Genomic DNA, 25,280 nt, shown 5'->3' with positions numbered 1-25,280 from the left:
AAATCTCTCTTCCAGTACTGCAAAACATTTTATGTCAGTTTGGGACTCTCTCGGGTTACAAGGTTAATACTTCCAAAACTGAAGCACTTCCACTCCATATCCCACCAGCTGTTCTCACGTCTCTCCAGGAATACTTCACTTATCGATGGTGCATTCATTCTCTAAAATACTTGGGTACTAGTCTCACTTCCTCCTACAATTCTATATATGATGGCAATTTCCCCCCCCCTTATTTAGAGCTATTTCTCGCTCCTTGAAATTTTGGGATACCCTTCCCATATCTTTCCTGGGACGCATCAATGTCATAAAAATGACTGTACTGCCCAAACTTCTGTACCTATTTGCGACCCTCCCCATTCCTGTTCCTATGTCCAGACTACACTCCCCCCAGAAATCCCTTCTACATTTCATCTGGCATAATAAGCGACATAGAATTGCACGTAGTGTACTACTCTCTCTGCGCTCTAGGGGAGGCCTAGGGGCACCGGATATCGTGACCTATTACTATGCTACTCATCTCCGCTTCCTCGCATCGTGGTCTTATAACCCTCCCAACCTGTGGACTGAGATCGGGTCCTTACAATTGACTCCAACTCATCCTTGCTCTCTCCTCTGGTCGACCTCGGCGGTGGACCTTGTCCCTATCTGTCATTTTTTCCTTGGCCCCATGCAATTCTCCATGAGTATCTGGCAGAAATGTAAGACTAGGTTTGCATTGACATCGGATTGCTCCCCACTGACTAATGTCCTCTTCAACCCCAGCCTTCCAGACAGTTTGGCCGTGTCCCGGGTGCTCCCTTGGGTCACAGCTAACCTCTTCCAACTACGTCAATTAGTACACCCCGTGACTCGGAGGCTGCAACCATTCGCTTACCTCCAGAAAAAGGATCTACCTTCCCAAAACTTGTATATCTACCTCCAGATACGCCACTTTTTCTCTACCATGTCCCCCACATTGACTCTTGGGAAACCCACTCCCTTTGAGCGTCTGTGCATACAGGGTCCACATCAAAGGGGCTTAATTTCTAATACATATAAACTTCTTATGGATGCCTCCCCCCTCTCTGACACTCGCCACTACATGCGCAAGTGGTGCCAGGTTTTACAATGTGACATTGATCTGATGCAGTGGAGGAAAATTTGGGAAAACACATCTAAATCTTCTGTCTGTGGTTTATAAGGAAAATACATACAAAATGATGATGCTGTGGTACAAAACTCCTGATGTAATCCATGCCTTTAATCCGAATGCTTCTTCCGCTTGCTGGCGTTGCGGGGAAAGACCTTGGCTCTCTCTTCCACATTTTTGGGACGTGTGGATCCATCGTTCCCTTTTGGGAAGAGGTTTTGTCCTTTTTACAATTGCTATTGCATACCTCACTTCCCTTTGAACCTCTGTACTTTTTATTGAGTCTGCCATTCCCAGGTCTTCCCAAAATGGCCAGGAAACTCACCACACATATCCTGACAGCGGCTAGAAGAAGCATTCCTATGTGTTGGCTATCCTCTATACCTCCTTCGATGCCAACTCTGTTTAAAATTATTGCTGATGTGAGACAGATGGAGTACCTGACTGCTCTACACGCCTGTTCGATTGCTGTGTTCGAGGCAGTGTGGCACCCATGGGATAATTTCACTTCCTCCCACCTTTCTCCAAATGTACGGTTTTGATGGCCTCCTCACTGTTGCTATGTGACACTGTCTGTAACCATGCAGATTTCACCATCGATGTGCTACCTTGTTTTTCTCGTGTTCCTTTTTTTTTGTTTCTAATTTACTGCTTGTATGTATATATATATATATATATATATAAACTAATAAAAATTGTTAATACAAAAAAAAAAAATAAAGGTAAGTATAACCGTATATTATAAGTGGGCGCTGATATGAGCGCAAAAGTAGTGCAGTGGAAATACGTCTATGAATGACGTAACAGTAATAACGTGACAGTCCTAGTGAGTCCAATCACAAAATAATGATGTCCATCATGCAAGGTGATCGGTGCTTCGTGACCATCAATACTGGTGCCAAGATCTGGTGAGGTGATGCACTTACCAGAAGTACAAATAATATGCGCATTATATGTATATCCTTATGATGGGGTCATCGGATCTGGTCTGAGGCTACGGGGTCATCAGGCTCAGCAGTGGACAGTCAAGATGATAACTCACACTCGGGGGTCTCACTCCGCTCACAGACTCATCAGGCAGCTCTAAGCATTGACTCCACACTCCTAAATGGCTCCACCTTGTGAGGCTCGCAATAATCAAGCCAAGATGTCATTTGCACCATTTTGCGCTCATATCAGCGGCCACTTATGGTTATACTTACCTTTATAAGATATATGCTTTTAGCGCTGCATATTTTTTTCTATAAATTATACAGTGTAAGGGTCAGGACTTATAATATTGGTATTCAGGAATCAGTGGAAGATTAAATGTTTACTGTAGACAAGTTGCAGAGATCCCACACCGCTGCCTCCCATCTCCTGAGACTGCACTCAGTGACTTGGGTCTGAGACACTACCGACATATCCCTCCACCCGGCACAGCCAGCAGACAACAGAGCAAGGAACCCTGGAAGATTCAGGCACAAGGCAGGAGACCCCAGTCACATGTCCTGGGTGCCTACATTATGCAATGCTTATAGGAAAAATCCACATTTTGCTGCCAGCTGAACCCCAGAACCTCCATAAATCCAGTCTAGATACATAAATTGTGTCTGCAGCACAGAGAAGGAAGATTATCCGAGAGAAATCCAGGAATACAGGACGGGGAACACAGCTCAGGAAAGTGACCAGGGGATTACAGGCTGATATCACCCAGTCCCCGCCCTACTCTGGACCAATCAGTGAGCAGTATGGGTGGAGGAATGGATTTAGTGTTCATGACCCACCTGTGCTGATCTCTGTAGGAGTGTCCTCCTCTATAAATGTCCCCGTTATTCCATCCTCCTCCATAGACTGCTGATCATCCCTCACATACGCCTCTTCTTCTTCTGCTTTCACCTCAAATTCTATATCGATTGGATCTCCACTCTAAATCAAGAAAATGAGAGAAAATATCATCTGTAAAATGTAAGGTCACATAGAACAATCCACACATCATCTCCACAAGTCCATGTTCTAGATGCTCCATCCCACCAACCTTACAACAATGAGGGATGGTGTGACCTTCCTGTGTGGAATCCCGGGAATACAGAGGACGGGGACATCTCTCTGGTGGGTTCCCATGACTGGATCCATCTGTAGGAAACACACACACTGACTGAATCCATTGTTTCTATGTGTTTATCAGATGATGGGGGATCTAGGTGGATCCTCCGTACTGCTCTCTCCTTTACAATAAAGTCTCCTCTTACCCGGTGATGTGAGGGGCGGCTGATTGTCCATCATGACGTCCTTGTAGAGATCCTTGTGTCCTTCTAAATACTCCCACTCCTCCATGGAGAAATAGACAGTGACACCCTGACACCTTATAGGAACCTGACACACACAATGATACAGTCACCATCCAGACACATCCCTTGTCTGTTACTGGAGAATGTCCCAGAATTCCCGGCACCGCTCACCTCTCCTGTCAGCAGCTCCATCATCTTCTTGGTGACTTCTAGAATCTTCTGTGTCTTCTGTCTTGTAGGGATCAGGGATGGAGGTGGGGGGATGGTGATGGGATTCTGGATTCTCGAGGATCTTGTGGTCATACGATGAGATCTCCTTCTGGTGTCATTGTCGGTAGATTTCTTCATGACTCCTGTACAGTTCTGTGTGACACAAAGATAAATCTCACTCTCCCATAATCCCTCACTTCTATGGTCAGCTCTAGATATATTCTCCAGGGATTGGCCACAATGTGCCGACTCAGCAAAGGACAGACATCTCCATCCAATGATATGATGACAATGGGGTCAGATTTATAGCTACTTCTAGAAGTCATATAATAGAGTCACTAATGGTTTACTAGTAAGGCTCACTGACCCACCAGGAAATGTCACCCATGGATTTAGTGGTCAGTGGGCGTGGCATGCTGGTAATCATGGGTCTCCCTGATTGGACTAAAGCTGAGATTGTTCTCTTCTATAACCAATGCCGCCATCTTGTGCTATAACCAAATCTCATAGAGTCCGGACACTTTATGTATTCATAGTACTTGTGTGGATGTCGTTATTGATTACAGAACATCAGAAGACTTCAAGTGACTCTGAATACCTCCCAGTGTACAGCCGAGTCAGATTTAACCCCTTCATTACACTCACCTCTCCAGTCAGCAGGCTGAGGATCTCCAGGGTGAGCTTCAATATCGTCTCATTCCGGGGAAATTCCTTCCTTACAATCTTCACAAAACCCAAAGTCTGCTGATTGTCCATCATGACGTCCTTGTAGAGATCCTTGTGTCCTTCTAAATACTCCCACTCCTCCATGGAGAAATAGACAGTGACACCCTGACACCTTATAGGAACCTGACACACACAATGATACAGTCACCATCCAGACACATCCCTTGTCTGTTACTGGAGAATGTCCCAGAATTCCCGGCACCGCTCACCTCTCCTGTCAGCAGATGGACCATCATGGTGGTCAGTTCCAGAATCTTCTGCTCTTTCTCCCTCTCAGGTATCAGAGAACGAGATGGAGGCACCATGGTGAGGCTCTGGGTTCTGCTCCATCCTCCTGAGATTGGCTCCCCACTAGACTTCTTCTTTACAACATAATCCTACAGATCAGGAGAAAAATAAAACAATATCAACCACCTGACATCATCTAAATGTGTGCAAAAATAAAATGGTCTATTGACCAGAATAGACAAGAGTGATGTCACGTGACCTCCCAGAATCCTCCTCACCTCTCCGGTCAGGTCTGTGTTTTATTAATAGAGATGAGAGTGATGTCATGTGACCTCCCAGAATCCTCCTCACCTCTCCGGTCAGGTCTGTGTTTTATTAATAGAGATGAGAGTGATGTCATGTGACCTCCCAGAATCCTCCTCACCTCTCCGGTCAGGTCTGTGTGTTATTAATAGAGATGAGAGTGATGTCATGTGACCTCCCAGAATCCTCCTCACCTCTCCGGTCAGGTCCGTGTTTTATTAATAGAGAGAAGAGTGATGTCATGTGACCTCCCAGAATCCTCATCACCTCTCCGGTCAGGTCCGTGTTTTATTAATAGAGAAGAGAGCGATGTCATGTGACCTCCCAGAATCCTCCTCACCTCTCCGGCCAGGTCTGTGTTTTATTAATAGAGATAAGAGTGATGTCATGTGACCTCCCAGAACCTCCTCACCTCTCCGGCCAGGTCTGTGTTTTATTAATAGAGATAATAGTGATGTCATGTGACCTCCCAGAATCCTCCTCACCTCTCCGGTCAGGTCTGTGTTTTATTAATAGAGATGAGAGTGACGTCATGTGACCTCCCAGAATCCTCCTCACCTCTCCCGTCAGGTCTGTGTTTTATTATCAGAGATGAGAGTGATGTCATGTGACCTCCCAGAATCCTCCTCACCTCTCCGGTCAGCAGGTAGATGATCTCCAGGGTGAGGTTTAGTATCTTCTCAGTCATGTGACTCCGGTCCTCCTCCATCCTCATTGGTGCCATCATGTGATCTATACAGGTCTCCTTGTAGACGGATAACTTTGGGAAATGAAAGTAAGAATGATTTGGATGGTATTGGTCACACAATAATAGGATGTGGATGTGAGGGGGGAATAGGAGGGTTGCTGGACATTGAAGAACTACTCCCCTCATGGGAAGACATTTTGTTTGGACTGTTTAGTGTTTACTACAATTTTGAGGTCCGGGGGACCCTTTTCTCTGTTGGGTTTGTTTGGTCTCTGAACTGGTTTTGATGAGTATTAGATCTGCAGACAAGGAATGATAAATCTGATCCTTCCTATGACTAGTTTGCTCTGAGGCAGTGCTGTGAGGTCAATGTCAGCTCATCATGCAGGGATGGTCACTTTATATCGCCCGACGCCCGGGATATGTAGTTCTGGGGGCCGGGCAAGTATTGTTTTTAATCTTTATCCCTGCTGAGGGCAAGCCACAGGGCTCTCCTTTCAGGTTCCAGCCTCTGCCACCCCGTGTGTGTGAACCTCTCCTGTACCTACTATGCTTCCCCGGCTCTGCTTGCCCATCTGTGGGCCCGGGTCAGTGGGTGTCGGAGGGTAGAGGGGACACGTTCACTTCCTTCTTGTCCTGACCCAGAAGTGATGTTATGACAGATTTCCCGAGCATTGTGTCAGGAATGGACTTGCTAATAATGGTGGGACTCACCTGCCTTGTGGGCTGCAGTACCAGGGCTGGCCAGCGGGTGCTCTCAGCAATCAGAGACTCATCCCTGAAATCAGCCAAACACCTGAAGCTGATTGCAGGGGTTGTATTTAAGGAATGGCCAGACTCACAGTCAAGGCTGTGGTGTGTGTTTTCTATGGGCCCCTGTATCTTATATCCTGTATTCCTGTTCCTGTCTGGCTTGTTGCCGACCCTGCCTGATCCTGACATCTGCGGACTTCTGCTTGATCCCTGGCTTGTGACCCTGACCATTCTCTGCCTGACCCTCTGTACTGCGCTGCCTGTGAGTTACTGAACCCAGCTTGTGACCCCGACCACTCTCCCGCCTGTTCCTGGTACTCCGTTTGCCCGTTTGCTACTGACCCGGCCTGCCTGACTACGCTTGCATTGTATGTATTGTTATCTGTGGGTGGTTTGGTTTGGTTTGTTTGCATTGTGTTTATGTTTAGTATTGCACTGCGTTTTGTATTGTTAGTCTTAATAAATTATATTGTTTATACCATATCTGAAGCCTGCGTTTCCCTGTGTCAGTCCACACACCTCTGGTCATACCCTGATTCCTGACATTACACCATGGCCAATCCTGACCAGAAGTGGCTGCACAGGGAAGCCATCTTGGCTTATTGTTGCTAGGAAGGATGGATCTTGATGAGGTTGTGTATTTATCTCTGCTAGTGTTTGATGACAAAGACTATGCTTATCAGACTCTGAAGGAGTATCCCCGGGATCAACTACTAGAGTGCATAAGGATCGCTCATTGTCTAGTACAGGGGTCTGCAACTTTTAAGACATAAAGAGCCACTTGGACCCGTTTCCGAAGGGAAAAAAAAGACTGGGAGCCGCAAAACCATTGCAACATTTAAAACAAATCCGACACTGCATATATTGTTTCTTACCTTAATGCTATATACAGGATCGTGCAGTTAGCTTCATCCCCCATATAGTAATTCATCCCCCATAGTAATTCATCCCCCATATAGTAATTCATCCCCCCTATAGTAATTCATCCCCCATAGTAATTCATCCCCCCTATAGTAATTCATCCCCCCTATAGTAATTCATCCCCCATAGTAATTCATCCCCCATATAGTAATTCATCCCCCATAGTAATTCATCCCCCATATAGTAATTCATCCCCCATAGTAATTCATCCCCCCTATAGTAATTCATCCCCCATAGTAATTCATCCCCCCTATAGTAATTCATCCCCCCTATAGTAATTCATCCCCCATAGTAATTCATCCCCCATATAGTAATTCATCCCCCATAGTAATTCATCCCCCATATAGTAATTCATCCCCCATAGTAATTCATCCCCCCTATAGTAATTCATCCCCCATATAGTAATTCATCCCCCACATAGTAATTCATCCCCCATAGTAATTAATCCCCCATATAGTAATTAATCCCCCATAGTAATGCATCCCCCATATAGTAATTCATCCCCCACATAGTAATTCATCCCCCACATAGTAATTCATCCCCCATAGTAATTCATCCCCCATATAGTAATTCATCCCCCATAGTAATTCATCCCCCATATAGTAATTCATCCCCCATATAGTAATTCATCCCCCCTATAGTAATTCATCCCCCATATAGCAATTCATCCTCCATAGTAATTCATCCCCCCTATAGTAATTCATCCCCCCTATAGTAATTCATCCCCCATATAGTAATTCATCCCCCCTATAGTAATTCATCCCCCATATAGTACTTCATCCCCCATAGTAATTCATCCCCCATATAGTAACACATCCCCCATAGTAATTCATCCCCCATATAGTAATTCATCCCCCATAGTAATTCATCCCCCCTATAGTAATTCATCCCCGCTATAGTAATTCATCCTCCATAGTAATTCATCCCCCATAGTAATTCATCCCCCATATAGTAATTCATCCCCCATATAGTAATTCATCCTCCATAGTAATTCATCCCCCATAGTAATTCATCCCCCATATAGTAATACATCCCCCATATAGTAATTCATCCCCCATATAGTAATTCATCCTCCATATAGTAATTCATCCTCCATATAGTAATTCATCCCCCATATAGTAATTCATCCCCCATATAGTAATTCATCCTCCATATAGTAATTCATCCTCCATATAGTAATTCATCCCCCCTATAGTAATTCATCCCCCATATAGTACTTCATCCCCCATAGTAATTCATCCCCCATATAGTAATTCATCCCCCATATAGTAATTCATCCCCCATAGTAATTCATACCCCATATAGTAATTCATCCCCCATAGTAATTCATCCCCCATATAGTAATTCATCCCCCCTATAGTAATTCATCCCCCATAGTAATTCATCCCCCCTATAGTAATTCATCCCCCCTATAGTAATTCATCCCCCATAGTAATTCATCCCCCATATAGTAATTCATCCCCCATAGTAATTCATCCCCCATATAGTAATTCATCCCCCATAGTAATTCATCCCCCCTATAGTAATTCATCCCCCATATAGTAATTCATCCCCCACATAGTAATTCATCCCCCATAGTAATTAATCCCCCATATAGTAATTAATCCCCCATAGTAATGCATCCCCCATATAGTAATTCATCCCCCACATAGTAATTCATCCCCCACATAGTAATTCATCCCCCATAGTAATTCATCCCCCATATAGTAATTCATCCCCCATAGTAATTCATCCCCCATATAGTAATTCATCCCCCCTATAGTAATTCATCCCCCATATAGTAATTCATCCCCCCTATAGTAATTCATCCCCCATATAGCAATTCATCCTCCATAGTAATTCATCCCCCCTATAGTAATTCATCCCCCCCATAGTAATTCATCCCCCATATAGTAATTCATCCCCCCTATAGTAATTCATCCCCCATATAGTAATTCATCCCCCCTATAGTAATTCATCCCCCATATAGTAATTCATCCCCCCTATAGTAATTCATCCCCCATATAGCAATTCATCCTCCATAGTAATTCATCCCCCCTATAGTAATTCATCCCCCCTATAGTAATTCATCCCCCATATAGTAATTCATCCCCCTTATAGTAATTCATCCCCCATATAGTACTTCATCCCCCATAGTAATTCATCCCCCATATAGTAATACATCCCCCATAGTAATTCATCCCCCATATAGTAATTCATCCCCCATAGTAATTCATCCCCCCTATAGTAATTCATCCCCGCTATAGTAATTCATCCTCCATAGTAATTCATCCCCCATAGTAATTCATCCCCCATATAGTAATTCATCCCCCATATAGTAATTCATCCCCCATAGTAATTCATCCCCCATATAGTAATACATCCCCCATATAGTAATTCATCCCCCATATAGTAATTCATCCCCCATATAGTAATTCATCCTCCATATAGTAATTCATCCTCCATATAGTAATTCATCCTCCATAGTAATTCATCCCCCATATAGTAATTCATCCCCCATATAGTAATTCATCCTCCATAGTAATTCATCCTCCATATAGTAATTCATCCTCCATATAGTAATTCATCCCCCATATAGTAATTCATCCTCCATAGTAATTCATCCTCCATATAGTAATTAATCCTCCATATAATAATTCATCCCCCCTATAGTAATTAATTCCCCATATTGTCTCAATTCACTTACCTTTGCTCCGCGCGTTCCTCTCGCTGTGTTCCCGCGCTGTGTTCCGGTCATCAGGGCGGACTGTGAGAGGAGTTCGTCACGCTGCCCCGCCTACGTCCTGGCTGCCCCGCCTACATCCTGACAGCTAATGTTCCACGCTCCGCGGGCCGGATTAAAAGAGTCCTGACTTTTGAGGCGGCCGCCCGAGAGGAGGGAGGGGAGCGGGCGCCCGGCACACAGAAGAGCCGCATGTGGCTTGCGATCCGCGGCTTGCCGACAACTGAAACCCTATTGCCTGTCACCTGGTGGGCAGTGTGCTCCGGAGCCGCAGCAAAGATGAAAAAGAGCCGCATGCGGCTCTGGAGCCGCGGGTTGCCGACACCCGGTCTAGTAGATCAGGGCACAGAGTTTTCTGAGGTGCAGCCATTGATCCAGGTTTGTGCTGAGTTGGCTCGGTCCTGTACCCCTGAAAGCAGGGATGACTTTTTCCCCCATTTAGTGTGGATCAAGTGGAATCACTGGTATGGTTGTTGGAGGAGGATCCAGATTGCTTCCATGAGCACTATGCAGCATGTCCATCACATGTGCTTATGGATTGTATAAATGCAGTGCAGTCTTTGATCAGACAGGCTATGTGTAAGCTGAGTTTTGTTCAACCAGTACTGCAGACATGGACAGATTTGTTGCACCCACCCTCAGTCAGCTTGCAACATCATTCCTCTGCTCAAGGCACTCTTCCTGCATCCCCGACAGCACCCCCAGTGACGGCCCAGTATACTCTGCTAACTACCACATACCAGTCCCCTGCTCCCACTCGCTGCACCTATCCTTTCTTTGGCCCTGTGGAGAGGTCCGCTGTGGCGGCTGCTCCCTCCTCTGTTCCATCCTCCAGCTCTTCTCTGTCTTCAGCTGCTCCATTCATGTACAGACCTGCATTTACTTACAGTGCTCCAGTAACTAAAATGAGAAAAAAGCGAAAATACTTTCCAACCAGTACCATCCTGCCAGTTGACTCAGAGCCCACTGTCGTGCCTGGTGACGCGATGCCCGCTGTCATGCCAGTTGACTCAGAGCCCACTGTCGTGCCTGGTGACTCGGTGCCCACTGCCTTGCCAGATGACGTGGTGCCCGCTGTCAAGCCAGATGACCTGATGCCTGGTGACCCAATGCCCGCTGTCGAGCCAGACGATCCAATGCCTGATGACCCAGTGCCCGCTGTCATGCCTGGTGACCCGATGCCCGCTGTCGTGCCTGATGACCCGATGCCTGCTGTCGAGCCAGACGATCCAATGCCTGATGACCCGGTACTCGCTGTCGAGCCAGATGACCTGATGCCAGATGACCCAGTGCCCACTGTCGAGCAAGACGATCCACTGCCTGATGAGCCGGTGCCCGTTGTCGTACCTGGTGACCCGATGCCCGCTGTCTTGCCAGATGACTCGGAGCCCGCTGTCTTGCCAGATGACTCGGGGTGCGCAGTCTTGCCAGATGACTCGGGGCCCGTGGTCTTGCCAGATGACTCGGGGCCTGCGGTCTTGCCAGATGACTCGAAGCCTGCGGTCTTGCCAGATGACTCGGTGCCCACGGTCTTGCCAGATGACTCGGTGCCCGCTGTCTTGCCAGATGACTCGGTGCCTGCTGTCTTGCCAGATGACTCGGTGCCTGCCGCTCCGCCTGGGGGCCCGGTGCCCACCACTCCGCTTGGGGGCCCGGTGCCCACCGCTCTGCCTGGGGGCCCGGTGCCTGGCGCTCCGCCTGGGGGCCTGGTGCCTGCCGCCCTGCCTGGTGGCCCGGTGCCTGCTGCTCCGCCTGGTGGCCCGGTGCCTGCTGCTCCGCCTGGTGGCCCGGTGCCTGCTGCTCCGCCTGGTGGCCCGGTGCCTGCTGCCCTGCCTGGTGGCCCGGTGCCTGCTGCTCCGTCTGGTGGCCCAGTGCCCGCTGCTCCGCCTGGTGATCCAGTGTCCAGCCTGATGTGCCTCTGTCCGGTGTCCAGCCCGATGTGCCTCTGTCCGTTGCCCAACCCGATGTGCCTCTGTCCGTTGCCCAGCCCGATGTGCCTCTGTCCGTTGCCCAGCCCGATGTGCCTCTGTCCGTTGCCCAGCCCGATGTGCCTCTGTCCAGTGCCCAGCCCGATGTGCCTCTGTCCGGTGCCCAGCCCGATGTGCCTCTGTCCGGTGCCCAGCCCGATGTGCCTCTGTCCGGTGCCCAGCCCGATGTGCCTCTGTCCGGTGCCCAGCCTGATGTGCCTCTGTCCGGTGCCCAGCCTGATGTGCCTCTGTCCGGTGCCCAGCCCGATGTGCCAGTCTTTGATATCCCGCCAGTTACCGGACCCGGGATGTGGAACATTTTACCCAGCTAGGACTGTTTGGAGTGTCCTGAGGCCGCTCCTTGGGGGGGTACTGTCAGGAATGGACTTGCCAATAATGGTGGGACTCACCTGCCTTGTGGGCTGCAGTACCAGGGCTGGCCAGCGGGTGCTCTCAGCAATCACCTGAAGCTGATTGCAGGGGTTGTATTTAAGGAATGGCCAGACTCACAGTCAAGGCCATGGTGTGTGTTTTCCATGGGCCCCTGTATCTTATATCCTGTATTCCTGTTCCTGTCTGACTTGTTGCCGACCCTGCCTGATTCTGACCTCTGCGGACTTCTGCTTGATCCCTGGCTTGTGACCCTGACCATTCTCTGCCTGACCCTCTGTACTGCGCTGCCCGTGAGTTACTGAACCCAGCTTGTGACCCCGACCACTCTCCCGCCTGTTCCTGGTACTCCGTTTGCCCGTTTGCTACTGACCCGGCCTGCCTGATGACTCTTGCATTGTATGTATTGTTATCTGTGGGTGGTTTGGTTTGGTTTGTTTGCACTGTGTTTATGTTTAGTTTTGCACTGCGTTTTGTATTGTTAGTCTTAATAAATTATATTGTTTATACCATATCTGAAGCCTGCGTTTCCCTGTGTCAGTCCACACACCTCTGGTCATACCCTGATTCCTGACACATTGAGGCCGGCAAAGAATGTAATGCGGTGCGATGTGCACTACATTACATCCAATGGAGTACAGGGGAGACATTGGGGGTCTTTTAGACCCTGGATGTCTAAATAAAAAGAACCTAATTGTAAAGAATTAAAGTTACACATAAGTACATAACTCCTCCCTTTAAAATTTTTTAAGGCCCTCCACCCCCACTTTTATGCACAACCAAACGTAAGAGCACACGCTGGAGTGCCTACACGTGATAACATTGATTGTGATACACGTTACATATCGCCGGTCACACCAGAATGAGAGGATAATTCTAGGAGCAGACCTCCTCCGTACTCTATACTGATGACCTAGAAGGGGCTATAAATGTGTCACCTATAGATAATACCGGGACTAAAGGTTGTCACCATTTCAGCACACACAACTTAAGGTTTGACATGTTGGATATCTATTTACTCGCTGCAACCTCGGCTTTTATGGTGTAATTTATTGCTTTTTTGTGCCCTGAAACTAACTTAAGTGTATATTTTACTGAAATTTGGCATTTCCTAGACTTTGTGATAATATTTTGCGACATAAAAAATTAGAACTGCCACTATTTTATTCTCTAAAGTCTCTACTTTTAGAAAATGTATATATTGGTGGTTTTGTGTCATCTTTAGGGCTAAAATGATTTTTTTAAACGTGTGCAAAAAATGCAAAAATGGCTCTGGGAGTGAAAGGGAGAAAGGATAAGCTGGACACTCCCCTTTCCTGAGGAGCAGCCAATCAGTTCTCATTACACTGCAAGGTCTCTCCCCTCCCTGCTAGTCCCCGGGTGCGGTGCTGGAGACAGGTGGGGGAGGGGAAGAGGAGATAAACAGCGAATGTTACACATATTAAATGTTTTAGTCGCTATAAAGCCCCTTTCATTCTTTAACCCCCCAACATTCCTAAAAGAGCCTCAGATTTATATACATTTTCTGTTACAAAGGAATGTTTCCTTCCTCCTGAGCAGCAATGTAAGGGGCTCTATGCTCCATACTCCTGACCCCGGCACTCCATCATTGTGTTGGCTGCATAGTGTAATGATTGCCCATTGGCTGCCTGTGTAGTGTCATCATTGCCCTTTGTAGGCCATGTATGGTCAGGATGGTCCTTGTCTTGTCTATTTATTGTCAGTGCTGTTTGTTTAGAGGACCATATTACTAGAATTTATCTCCACAATGAGGAGAATGTTCCGGCCCCGGAAGTGGGGGAATGTTCTGCCCCTGAAGGGGTTCATCTGGGTTCCCACACTATATATGTGTGTATCATCATCTGCTGGAGATAAAAGACATCACAGTGACTATGGAGGAAGAGGACGGACATGACCATGGAGGAAGAGGACGGATGTGACCGTGGAGGAAGAGGACGGACGTGACCGTGGAGGGAGAGGACGGACGTGACCGTGGAGGGAGAGGACGGACGTGACCGTGGAGGGAGAGGACGGACGTGACCGTGGAGGGAGAGGACGGACGTGACCGTGGAGGGAGAGGACGGACGTGACCGTGGAGGCAGAGGGCGGACATGACAGGGGGGTTACTGGATGTAAATAGGAAATAACATCTTATTACCTCCTCTGCTGCCACTTCTGGTAACGTCTCTTTTCTACTTCAAAACCACCTGGAACTTCCTGCCTGACATCACTTCCTGTCTTCCATAGAGACTTCCTGTCTGGGCAGAAGTGATATCACCACCTTGTGGAGCTCAGAGGAACTGCAGCCCTGAGAAACATCTGTAAGGCTCCAGTCACATCTTTGCAGTTTGCTTTTTGTTTGTTTTGCAGTACTTTTCGCAGTTCATTTTGAGTTTTTGATATGTTTGTAAGGGTGAATGTCACCAGCACACCGAGGATCACCAATATGGGTCTAAAAGTTTTAATGAACGATCACATAGTTACAGCAAGGCAACATTTTGGAGACTCGCAGGACCCCTCTGTCACATGCCTGATGAAGGGATCCTGCGAGACTCTGAAACGTTGCCTTGCTGTAACTATGTGATCGTTCATTAAAACTTTTGGCCCCATATTGCTGATCCTCGGTGTGCTGGCGACATTCTCCCTCGCTGATTCTGTTCAGTTCCAGCCGACGGTCGCTGCAGCACCCACTTATACACACAGCCATTTTTAACACAGGAACATGAGTGTTTGGATTGTACACTTGCATGTTGATACGTTTGTGATGCATTTTCACTGTGTTTTGTTCAGCTCTTTTTTTTCAAAGTGGAATATTTTTTTGTTGGGCAGAATAAAAATGCAAAAACACACTGCCATGCATTTCAGCAGATACTCCATTGAACTCTATTGTAGCAAAAATGCTGCTTTTTGCTTTCAAAAATAAGTCCCTGACCCTTTCCAAAAACAAGCAAAAAGCATTAAAAAACGCATTTGTGTGAACGGAGCCTGAATAATCATTCCTGTGAAATATCTACCTTACACGGCTACCAGGGAAATTCATATATAACACAAGATAAGGAAGAACAAATCATTCTAGCTCTTATGCAGCCAACGCTTTAACAAAGATATTTTATTACATATAGAAAATAAATTAAAACAGATTCCCTCTGAAATCAAATCTTTTTGGTAAAGAAAATTGTGGCGGAACCGTTCCGCCTGGGCTTCCTCGTGCGGAGCGATGCGTCTCAGCCAATGGTCCCCTTTTCTGGCACGTCTTCCAGTGCTCTGCCAAGGCAGGTATTAGAGCTCAAAACCAATCCTTCCCTGATATCCCAAACCACGAGTCGGAACTTCACGTAGGGTGAAATGAATCAATCTTTATTAAGCACAGCTCAGTATATACAGCTTTACCCCCACCAGACATCCTGGCACCGGGTTTTCCCCACCCACAACAAAACCCTACAACACAAAAATACAGTATGAACTCTATAGAAGTGAAAGACTACAAGGTCACATTTCCCTAAACAGTGTAGAATGTTTGTCTCCATAACAGCCGCTAACATATACAGCTTTACAAAGGGGAGAAAGCTGAAACAGAAAAAGCAAAATGTTATCAGAAAGGGACGGTTCTTCACAAAAATGTAAAATATTCTTTAATGCTTAAAAATATAAATCAATCCACTGATAATGAAGATGTTAGACGTAAATGACAAGGATGTAATGGTCACAGAGGAATGGTGGTGGAGATCTCTCAAAGTAAGAACACTTCCTTGAATGGTTCTATAAATAAAGAATGAATCCTGGAGGGAATAAAGCTGTAAAGCAATAAATAATATATAAACTGGGCCATCCACTTCATCCATAAAGACATTGTGATTGAAGATCTTCTAGATCACATAGAAGGAGGACTCATCCATGATTTCATACATTTGTTTGGAAGGATAGAACAATCCTCAGAAGGGAACATGTAGGATGACAGGAAAGGCTCCTGACTGGTGAGATCCTCCAAACATAATGATGACATCCATGAACTGGAGCGAGCTCGTTGGGGTGATAAAGCCAATCTGGAAACACTGTGTAGACGTTCTCCAAGAACTCAGCACACTCCAGGTGTGGAGAAAGTCTCCAGGTGGGTTTAGCCTGTCATTTATCATAGATACAAACACACTGTAACCGGGATGGATCACTCTGCCATTTGCTCTCTTTTTTAGTCTGCTGGCATAGCTGTGTCCAAATTCGATAGATCTGTACCTATGATCCGCTGTGCTTTATTTCTCCTCCCGAGACCGACACTTCCTATCCTCCATCCTACAGCCATCATACTACACTACAGTGTGGATGGGAAGAATACTCTCCATGGTGCAATGATAGAAACTGACCAGAATTCCTGGACACCATAACACCAATCATATGAATGTGGAACTCTTTGGTGTAATCCTCTTTGGTGCAATGCCTTTTTTTTTTACACAAGTTTTCTTTTTTACACAAAATTGACACTTAAATGATATATTTCTCACACAAGCCATGGGTATATGTGGAATTACACCCCAAAATTCATTCCGCTACTTCTACCGAGTATGGAGATATCACATGTGTGAGACTTTTTGGGAGCCTAGCCACATACAGGAGCCTGAAATCCAATGACCACTTTGAAAGCCTGAAGGTGTGTAGCTTCCTCATTTCACTTCCTCACTACCCATCACAGTTTTGGAGGCCCTGACGCCAGGATAGAACCAACCCCTCCAAATCACAGGTCTGATATACAGGTCTGACCCCATATCTGGCCAGCTGCTGGTGAGAAATTGTTTGAATGCAAGGTGGCCAGAAAAATTAATGAAGGACTCATCAATGCAGATGTTTTGGTGGGGTGTATAGACATCTGCAGATTTTTGGTTAAGGTGATTTACAAGGGGATGAATTTTGTGGAGCCGGTCAAATTCAGGGTCACCCCGAGGACAACAGAGTGTGTTGTCATTGAAATGCATAAATTGCATTATATACTAATATCTATGCCTGGCCATGGCAGCAGAGAACACGGCATATGATGAATTGGATCTGTGGACCAATACAACTGCAAATCGTTTTTTTTAGTAATGCCCATGTTGAGGGTTAGGCGCAAAAAAACCTTAAATTCAGAAGCTGTAATGGGTTTTCATGTAACTGGTCTGGAAAGGTTTGAATTTGGGTTGGTGGCGATAAACTGTTGTGCATGTAAATTGCTTTGATACAGATCCTCCGTGAAAAACAGCTCCAAAAAATCAAGGGGAGGAGTTAAATTAGCTGTTTCCACCTGAATTTCGGGTTGGGAAGTGAATGGGGGAAGTACGGGTCCTGCAGAATTTGTGGGCTGCCAATCGGGATTTGCAAGCACATCTGGAAGGATACTAGGGGCTCTACAGTCCTCTCTGTGAATTCTTGGTGGCTGCGGGACAATACTTGTACTCACCACCTCACCAGCTTGTACTGCACTTATGGGACTCACCATGTCACCAAGTGATACTGCAGTGCTGGTATGTGAAAGACCAGGATGTACTAGGCCACTGGTGATCGCCAGTTCACCAAGAGGTAGCATGGTACTAGTACCGGCACTCTGCTGCATATGAGAGTCATCATGCAATTGTAACACCTCAGCAACCTGGGAATAGGGTCGGGTACACCTGACCTTAGCAGGGACGTCTTCTCCATCGTCTGAGCGATCTGTTAGGGTGCCACAGCTGTCTACAGGTTCGTATTCTGATTGTGTCAGTGAGTCTTCCCCTTCACTCTCACCTGACATGCTCAGAATCCTGTAGGCCTCGTCACTAGAGTACCTTCCGTTGGACATTTTGGCCACTAAATTTTTAGGTAGCTAGCGCGACTCCCGGGAAAAAGAGCGTCTGGCTGTCAGGGACTGCTTGAACTGCTACAAAAAAACTGGCTTCCAAGTACTAACAGAGATCAGGCCTGATTCTGCCAACACTGTGGTTTTGTGTGCAATGTATCCTGTGACAGTGACCTACTGACACTGCACTTGCTGGGGGAGAAGGGGGGGGGTAATCGTAGGGGCTAAACGCAGGTGCTGGCAGGTGCCGGGGCTGATCCCACTAATGCTGCATTTTTGGGGACTCTATACTATTGAGAATGTTGGTATAGTGCTGATCTGATCAAAGATATTGATCCGCTCAGACATTATACTAGCAATGGAGGTTTATTGTGTTTGAGCGTCTTCCTGGCAATCAAGGGGTTAAATGTGATGACTGAAATAAAAAACATATGGTGCCTTATCCCAGAGATAATAACAGCTTTAATGTGCTTCCATAATGCACTCACATGTATTATATAACATTGCGCTTTAGATGTGTCAATATCCGCAATTTGCAGTAAAGGACAAAGCAGAGGGTGTGTGTCCACACACCTTCAGTACTCGCCGTATGGTAGATGAGATGCGTGGTGACGTCACTGCCCCTCCCCAACGTGTTGCGCTACACAACATCCCCCGGACGAAGCTACAAAATCCCTGTAGCACAACGCGTTGGGGAGGGGCAGTGACGTCACCGCGCATCTCATCTACCATACGGCGAGCACTGAAGGTGTGTGGACACACACCCTCTGCTTTGTCCTTTACTGCAAATTGCGGATATTGACACATCTAAAGCGCAATGTTATATAATACATGTGAGTGCATTATGGAAGCACATTAAAGCTGTTTTTATCTCTGGGATAAGGCACCATATGTTGTTTTTTCCTCTTTTACACGAGACATACGAGGAACACAAAGGCAGTGGATTAAGAAACGGATCAAAGGAGGGAGTATCCCTCACAGCCCTGCAGCTACACAGGCTCACAGCATTACTGCAAAGAACCAATCCGTATATTGAAGGCGAGTATATCTGCTTCTGCTGGAATATCATTTGCACAGTGTCACTTGGGACAGTATTGTTGATGATTTCACATTATATAGTATTTAGTTTTTATATTTATTCCACCATGAATCTTTCTGTGGTTTATTTATGGAACATTTGCACATCTATATGAATATTGCACATTCAGTGATTTGGTATTATGATATCACCATTTTAATTTATTTTATTGAATTTTATTATTTAATCACATAAGTCACCATATATTGTATCTTTATTCTTTTATAAACACTTTTATTGGTATTAGAGCGCGGTAATTACATAAATATTTAATTGATATTAAATGCACATCTTCTGAGAGTGGGCAAACTAACCAGCGACCTAATACACATATTTGTCAGTATACCTCAGTGGCTCACAAGTTAATTAGTATTTTTAAATGTGATGACTGATGTAGTGACGGACAATCTGACACCATCTGGGAGGGACACTAACTGACGCTAATGCTATCTGAAGTCGCTGGTGACACTAACACAGTGATCAGCAAACAACCTGTACACTGTACTAATGACACTGGTGACAGCGCAGCGAAGGGGTTAACTGGGGGGTGATCAAGGGGTTAAATGTGTCTTAAATGTGATTTTACTGTGTGTGTGTAATGCATGGATCTTTCTTTTCTCTATGGGATGGAATGTGCCCAGAGAGAGAAGATTTCATCATTTCCTGTATCTGTGTAATGTAAACACAGGTACAGGAAGATCTCTGATAGGGCAGGGATCGATCATCAGATCCGAACATCACTGGCCTGAACATGATGATTGATCGGTCAGGAACTGAATCACGGCAACGGCAGGTTGGTGCATGCGTGCGGTCACCACAGGAGCACGAACCACATATATAAATATATATATACATATACACATGATTTTGTGTAGGGAGTCCGCCCTGTGGCAGTATTTCTATTATAGGGGGGACTTAAAGCAGTTAAGGAAAGCACAGCGCTGTATTTCTATTTATTGACATTTTTACACATTTATATGAGTATGTTTAGGTGTGGCCAGCATTTTTTTAGTTGAATCCACTGTTAAGTTGGTTTATTGATCACCTTTTTTAGCTGCTTGTGGGAATACTTTGTATTATTTGTGCTCCTCTTCACTAGTGTACCTTTCCAGTTCCTGTGTTTATAAATATGGACACAGAATGATCTCTGATTCTGTACAGGTGATCAGCAGGTCCAGGTGATCAGCAGGTCCAGGTGATCAGCAGGTCCAGGCCAGAAATCATTGGCCTGGACCTGATAATTGGTTTGTGTTGTACCGAGTGACAGCACAGTCAGGGCGGTGGGCTCACACGTGTACATGTACTGTATGTGATCTGGCGAAGCGGGACTGCCCTGCCGCAGTATAAGTGTGGTGGTCGGTCCTGAACTGGGTAAAGTCAGATTGTTTGCTGATGATCTTTTACTTACTTTGGTCCAACCCAACACCTCCCTGCCAGTCCTATTCTCTGTACTCCATACATTTCCCTTTCCTCTGTAAAACAGAATGATAGTTTCCTTGGCCCACCTCCTACCTGGATTATTTGGGCATTCATCTCCCTCGCTCGTACAACACACTCCATGAGGCCAACTACATCCCCACTTTCAAATACTTGAGAGTCCTACTTCTGTCCTGGACTCATCTTCACCTCTCCTGGATAGGGAGGATCAGTGATGGAAAATTGGCAATTTTACCAAAACTCCTTTACTTGTCCTGTACTCTTCCCCATCCCCACCCCCACCAATCCCCATCTCCTCCTATACTCTGAAATCTTTTTAAAATCAGGTCTTGTGATTCAACTAAGCAGACAAAGGGCCACGAATCTCAAGACATGCTATGTTTATACATTAAAGTATAAAAAATACAGTGAGCAGCTGAACATTCAAGGAAAACACATAAAAGTCCCAAAAATATATATATAAATAAAATGCAGCGCTGTGTAATGTTACTATATTGCGGGCAGATATAAATAATAAATGAAACCAAAGCAAAATGAATAAATAAATAAATAAATTAATCACAGTCCAGTAATGGTGCTCGCTGATTCCCAGTGCAAAAGTTAGAAATGCGCACTAATCAGAAACGTATTAATAATGCGCATGTGTATATGATATCATGGAGATTCCCCTCTCTTTTCTGGTCTGGTAATGGGCAGGAGCTGGAGATAGTAGAGATGAAGCACCCTCGTGTGGCAAAATGGAGGTCCAGCAGGTCACAGAAATCCTTACAGAATCCTTCACACACTTCTGTAAGGATTTCTGTGACCTGCTGGACCTCCATTTTGCCACACGAGGGTGCTTCATCTCTACTATCTCCAGCTCCTGCCCATTACCAGGCCAGAAAAGAGAGGGGAATCTCCATGATATCAGATACACATGCGCATTATTAATACGTTTCTGGTTAGTGCGCATTTCTAACTTTTGCACTGGGAATCAGCGAGCACCATTACTGGACTGTGATTTATTTATTAATTTTGCTTTGGTTTCATTTATTATTTATATCTGCCCGCAATATAGTAACATCACACAGCGCTGCATTTTCTTTATATATATGTTTATACATAAGGAACAAGGAGGTTTGGGTGTTCCAAATGTTACTAAATATTTCTTGGTGCCCAGATTACCCCACTAACCCCCCTTTACACCACAATACATGGCTCCTTATGGGCTGACTTAGAAGCATTGCTCTGTTCTCAAACTTCTCACCATTCACTCCCATGGCGTCCTCCTAAATCCAGACCTACGTCTATCAGCCTCTTGATGGGTCACACACTCTGCACCTGGAACTCTGATAAATATTCCAGCAACTTCATATCCCCTCACTTGCCTCTCTGTCCTCTTTTGGGCCATCCTAAAATGGTTACAAACGTTACTAATCTGCCACCTTCCCAGGAGCCCTTGGTACATCTTATGGCATTTGAAGCCCCCCAGACCTCACAAGTTCACAATTTAAATTGGCTATAAATGTTCTACTAGTGGCAAAACAAAGACTTGGAAACAAGAGCTTGGCCCCCTCGTGGAAGTCCATCTTAGCAAAGATGTCGTCTAAGAAAGATGTCGTCTAAGAAATTCTTAGAAACCTGGGCCCCGTGTATACATTACACTCACCCCCCCATGTCCCCTGACACCTACACACTGCTATAGGCATTGAGGCCCCAGGTTTCTGGTAAGGGGGTCCCCGATGTCCTCCATCTGTTCTTCATCTTACCACCTTGTTCTATTTCCTTCCCTCTTCCTTTTCTCTCGGCCCCCTGACCTGGGAGGCCTTGGTTACTGGGTATCTTGCCTATCCTCTGTGCAGGAACCGACTCTCACACCCAATCCAAGAGTGTCTCCCAAATTATGGCTAACTCAAGATTTCCCCTCCCCCTCATTTTATTCTCTTCTCCTTCCCTAATTATCCTCTTGTTGCCATTCTTACAATGTGTATGGTTACTGTACACCCGATCTTGTAACACGCCGCGCTCATTGATCTTTATATCCATCACTTGTATTCTCTTGTATGATTTACGGATGCACGCTGGAATTGTTTTCATGGGTTGGTTACTTCTGAACATTTGTACGAGTTGCACAATGTATCCTACAAAACTTTAATAATAAAAACTTACTGCAAGTGAAAGTTAGTTGGACAAATGTGAGGAGCATTTCCCCCGCCGAGATACATTCTGCCCATCATTTATTTTACACAATGATTTCCTATGATGGTCAGCTCCATCTAGTGGCCTCAATGCAGTATTTTCCTGAAATCCCTCTGTGATATGGGGGTTTGTTAGCTCCTGTGGTAGATGTTTGTAAGTGAGTCCACGTCAGTCAAGACTTGCGGTTTATCGGCACGGCAGCCCACTTTTATTAAGAAGGAAAATGAAAGTCTTTACACCATAAGGTTTCCCACGCAGGGGATTGTCCAGCTTTGTCAATACATCAGATCACTGAAAATGCTAGCTCACCTGGCTACACTTCAGCAGCACCACTGATCTGTACACTGGTCCCCCAGACTAGGACTTCTTCAGGATTACTCAGCCTTGGTTACAGCACCTCACTACACAGGTCCACTCCTGGCCTCTACATCGGGTTCCCCACCCCCCTCAAGCTTGATCACTCCTCCATTGACTTCTGGACTCCCTCCAGCCCCCTGGACTCACAAGCCACTTCAGGTCCCCGAGACTAGGACTTCTTCACGATTACTCAGCCTTGTTCACAGCACCTCACTACACAGGTCCACTCCTGGCCTCTGAATAGGGTTCCCCAGCCCCCCTCAAGCTTGAACACTCCTCCATTGACTTCTGGACTCTCTCCAGCCCCCTGGACTCACAAGCCACTTCAGGTCCCCCAGAGTCTTGGAGCTGTCCTGACTTTCCCAGTCCTTGGGCAAGGAATCCCACCTCACAAGGGATGCAGTCTCCAGCAGGAACCCCCAGCTCTCCTGACAGGGTCCTGTCTCCAAATGGCAGAAGACCTGGCCTATAACGATCTGCCCACCTATGTACTCACACAGGCTGCAGGCATCTAGCAAAGCCTGGACATGGGACAGACGGTCTTGTCCCAACCAAGAATCTCTGGAACCTTCAAGCTCCAGGTCCCGACCCGGAACTACCAAATCCATTGACAACCTAGAACACAGTTTTCTCTGCTCACAAAATACATGTTGGAGATTCTCAAACAGCAGCCAGAAGGACTCTGTGTCATTGTCACAGTGGCAGGACCTCACACTTCCACACCTCCATCAGACCTCCAAGTGTTTGTGAGAGCTTCTGCTAGAACATTGACTCCATTTTTATTCTTCTCCTGCCATCAATGGCCGACCCGGTCCCACACTTCATCCATGTCTTTGGGGGCCTCTGATCTGCTTTCAAACTGTTTCTTCCATGATGAAGATCAGCCATGGAGTATATCTGAGGTGTATATCAGGGTGTGCTTCTTCCCCACATGAGAGCTGGGATGTCCAGCAACATTCATCTAGAAGACATTTCCCGCACTCTAGGCACTAATACACCTCCAGGGTTGTGTGGGATCCCTGATGTACAGGAAGACAGGACTTCAGAGAGGAACATTTCCCTCACTCAGGACAGGAAAGTGGCTTCTCCCCCGTGTGAGATCTCTGATGTCTGGAAAGATGGGACTTCTGTGAATAACATTTCCCGCACTCAGGACAAGAATATGGCTTCTCCCCCGTGTGATATCTCTGATGTATAACAAGTTCTGATTTGTATACAAAACATTTCCCGCACTCAGAACAGGAATATGTCTGCTCCCCTGTGTGGGATCTCTGGTGTGTATAAAGATGGGACTTCAGTGAATAACATTTCCCACACTCAGGACAGCAATAAGGCTTCTCCCCCGTGTGAGATCTCTTATGTTTGTGAAGATTAGAGTTATCTGAAAAACATTTTCCGCACTCAGAACAGGAATACGGCTTCTCCCCTGTGTGAGATCTCTGATGACTGGAAAGATAGGACTTCTCTGAAAAACATTTCCCACACTCAGGGCAGGAATATGGCTTCTCCACCATGTGAGATCTCTGATGTCTGTGAAGATTGGACTTCTGTGAAAAACATGTCCCGCACTCAGGACAGGAATATGGCTTCTCCCTCGTGTGTGATCTCTCATGTCTGTGAAGACAGGACATATTTGAAAAACATTTTCCACACTCAGGACAGGAAAGTGGCTTCTCCCCTGTGTGAGATCTCTGATGTTTGAAAAGATTGGACTTCACTGAAAAACGTTTCCCGCACTCAGGGCAGGAATACGGCTTCTCCCCTGTGTGACATCTCTGATGTGTGTAAAGATCAAACTTCTGTGAAAAACATTTCCCGCACTCAGGACAGGAATACGGCTTCTCCCCTGTGTGAGATCTCTCATGTGTGGAAAGATCAGACTTCTGCAAAAAACATTTCCCGCACACAGAACAGGAATACGGCTTCTCCCCCGTGTGAGATCTCTGATGTCTGTGAAGACTGGACTTCTTTGAAAAACATTTCCCACAATCAGGACAGGAATACGGCTTCTCTCCTGTGTGAGTTCTCTGATGTGTGTAAAGATCGGACTTCTGCAAAAAACATTTCCCACACTCAGGGCAAGAATGTGGCTTCTCCCCTGTGTGAGATCTTTGATGTGTGTA

The 25,280-nt window shown here is 46.1% G+C and overlaps 1 protein-coding gene across 1 annotated transcript; it reads right to left on the bottom strand.

Moving 5' to 3' along the window:
• Nucleotides 1–1,239: 1,239 nt before the first annotated feature.
• On the bottom strand, nucleotides 1,240–23,765 carry LOC149445516 (uncharacterized). Its single transcript, XM_089653790.1, has 6 exons — nucleotides 23,475–23,765; nucleotides 4,255–4,458; nucleotides 3,510–3,762; nucleotides 3,147–3,244; nucleotides 2,896–3,037; nucleotides 1,240–1,331 (listed from the first exon to the last, which is right to left on the bottom strand). The coding sequence occupies exons 1-6, from the start codon at nucleotides 23,763–23,765 to the stop codon at nucleotides 1,240–1,242; spliced, it is 1,080 nt and encodes a 359-aa protein (XP_089509916.1).
• Between the last annotated feature and the right edge of the window lie 1,515 nt (nucleotides 23,766–25,280).

Source organism: Staurois parvus, unplaced genomic scaffold, assembly GCF_062004578.1.
Source record: "Staurois parvus isolate SC_StPar_1 unplaced genomic scaffold, SC_StPar_1.0 ptg000720l, whole genome shotgun sequence".
NCBI classification, from domain to species: domain Eukaryota; kingdom Metazoa; phylum Chordata; class Amphibia; order Anura; family Ranidae; genus Staurois; species Staurois parvus.
The sequence above is the reverse complement of the archived record's forward strand: the minus strand, read 5'-3'. Positions and strand labels throughout refer to the sequence as shown.

Excerpts from the sequence above, each read along its gene's own strand:
- LOC149445516 (XM_089653790.1), bottom strand. The coding sequence starts at position 23,765 with ATGGATTTGGTAGTTCCGGGTCGGGACCTGGAGCTTGAAGGTTCCAGA. Across the intron at positions 3,763-4,254 it reads TCAGCCTGCTGACTGGAGAG|AACTGTACAGGAGTCATGAA; the intron begins GTGAGTGTAATG and ends TGTGTCACACAG. Across the intron at positions 1,332-2,895 it reads TCCTACAGAGATCAGCACAG|GGAACGATGGATCCACACGT; the intron begins GTGGGTCATGAA and ends TCTTCCCAAAAG.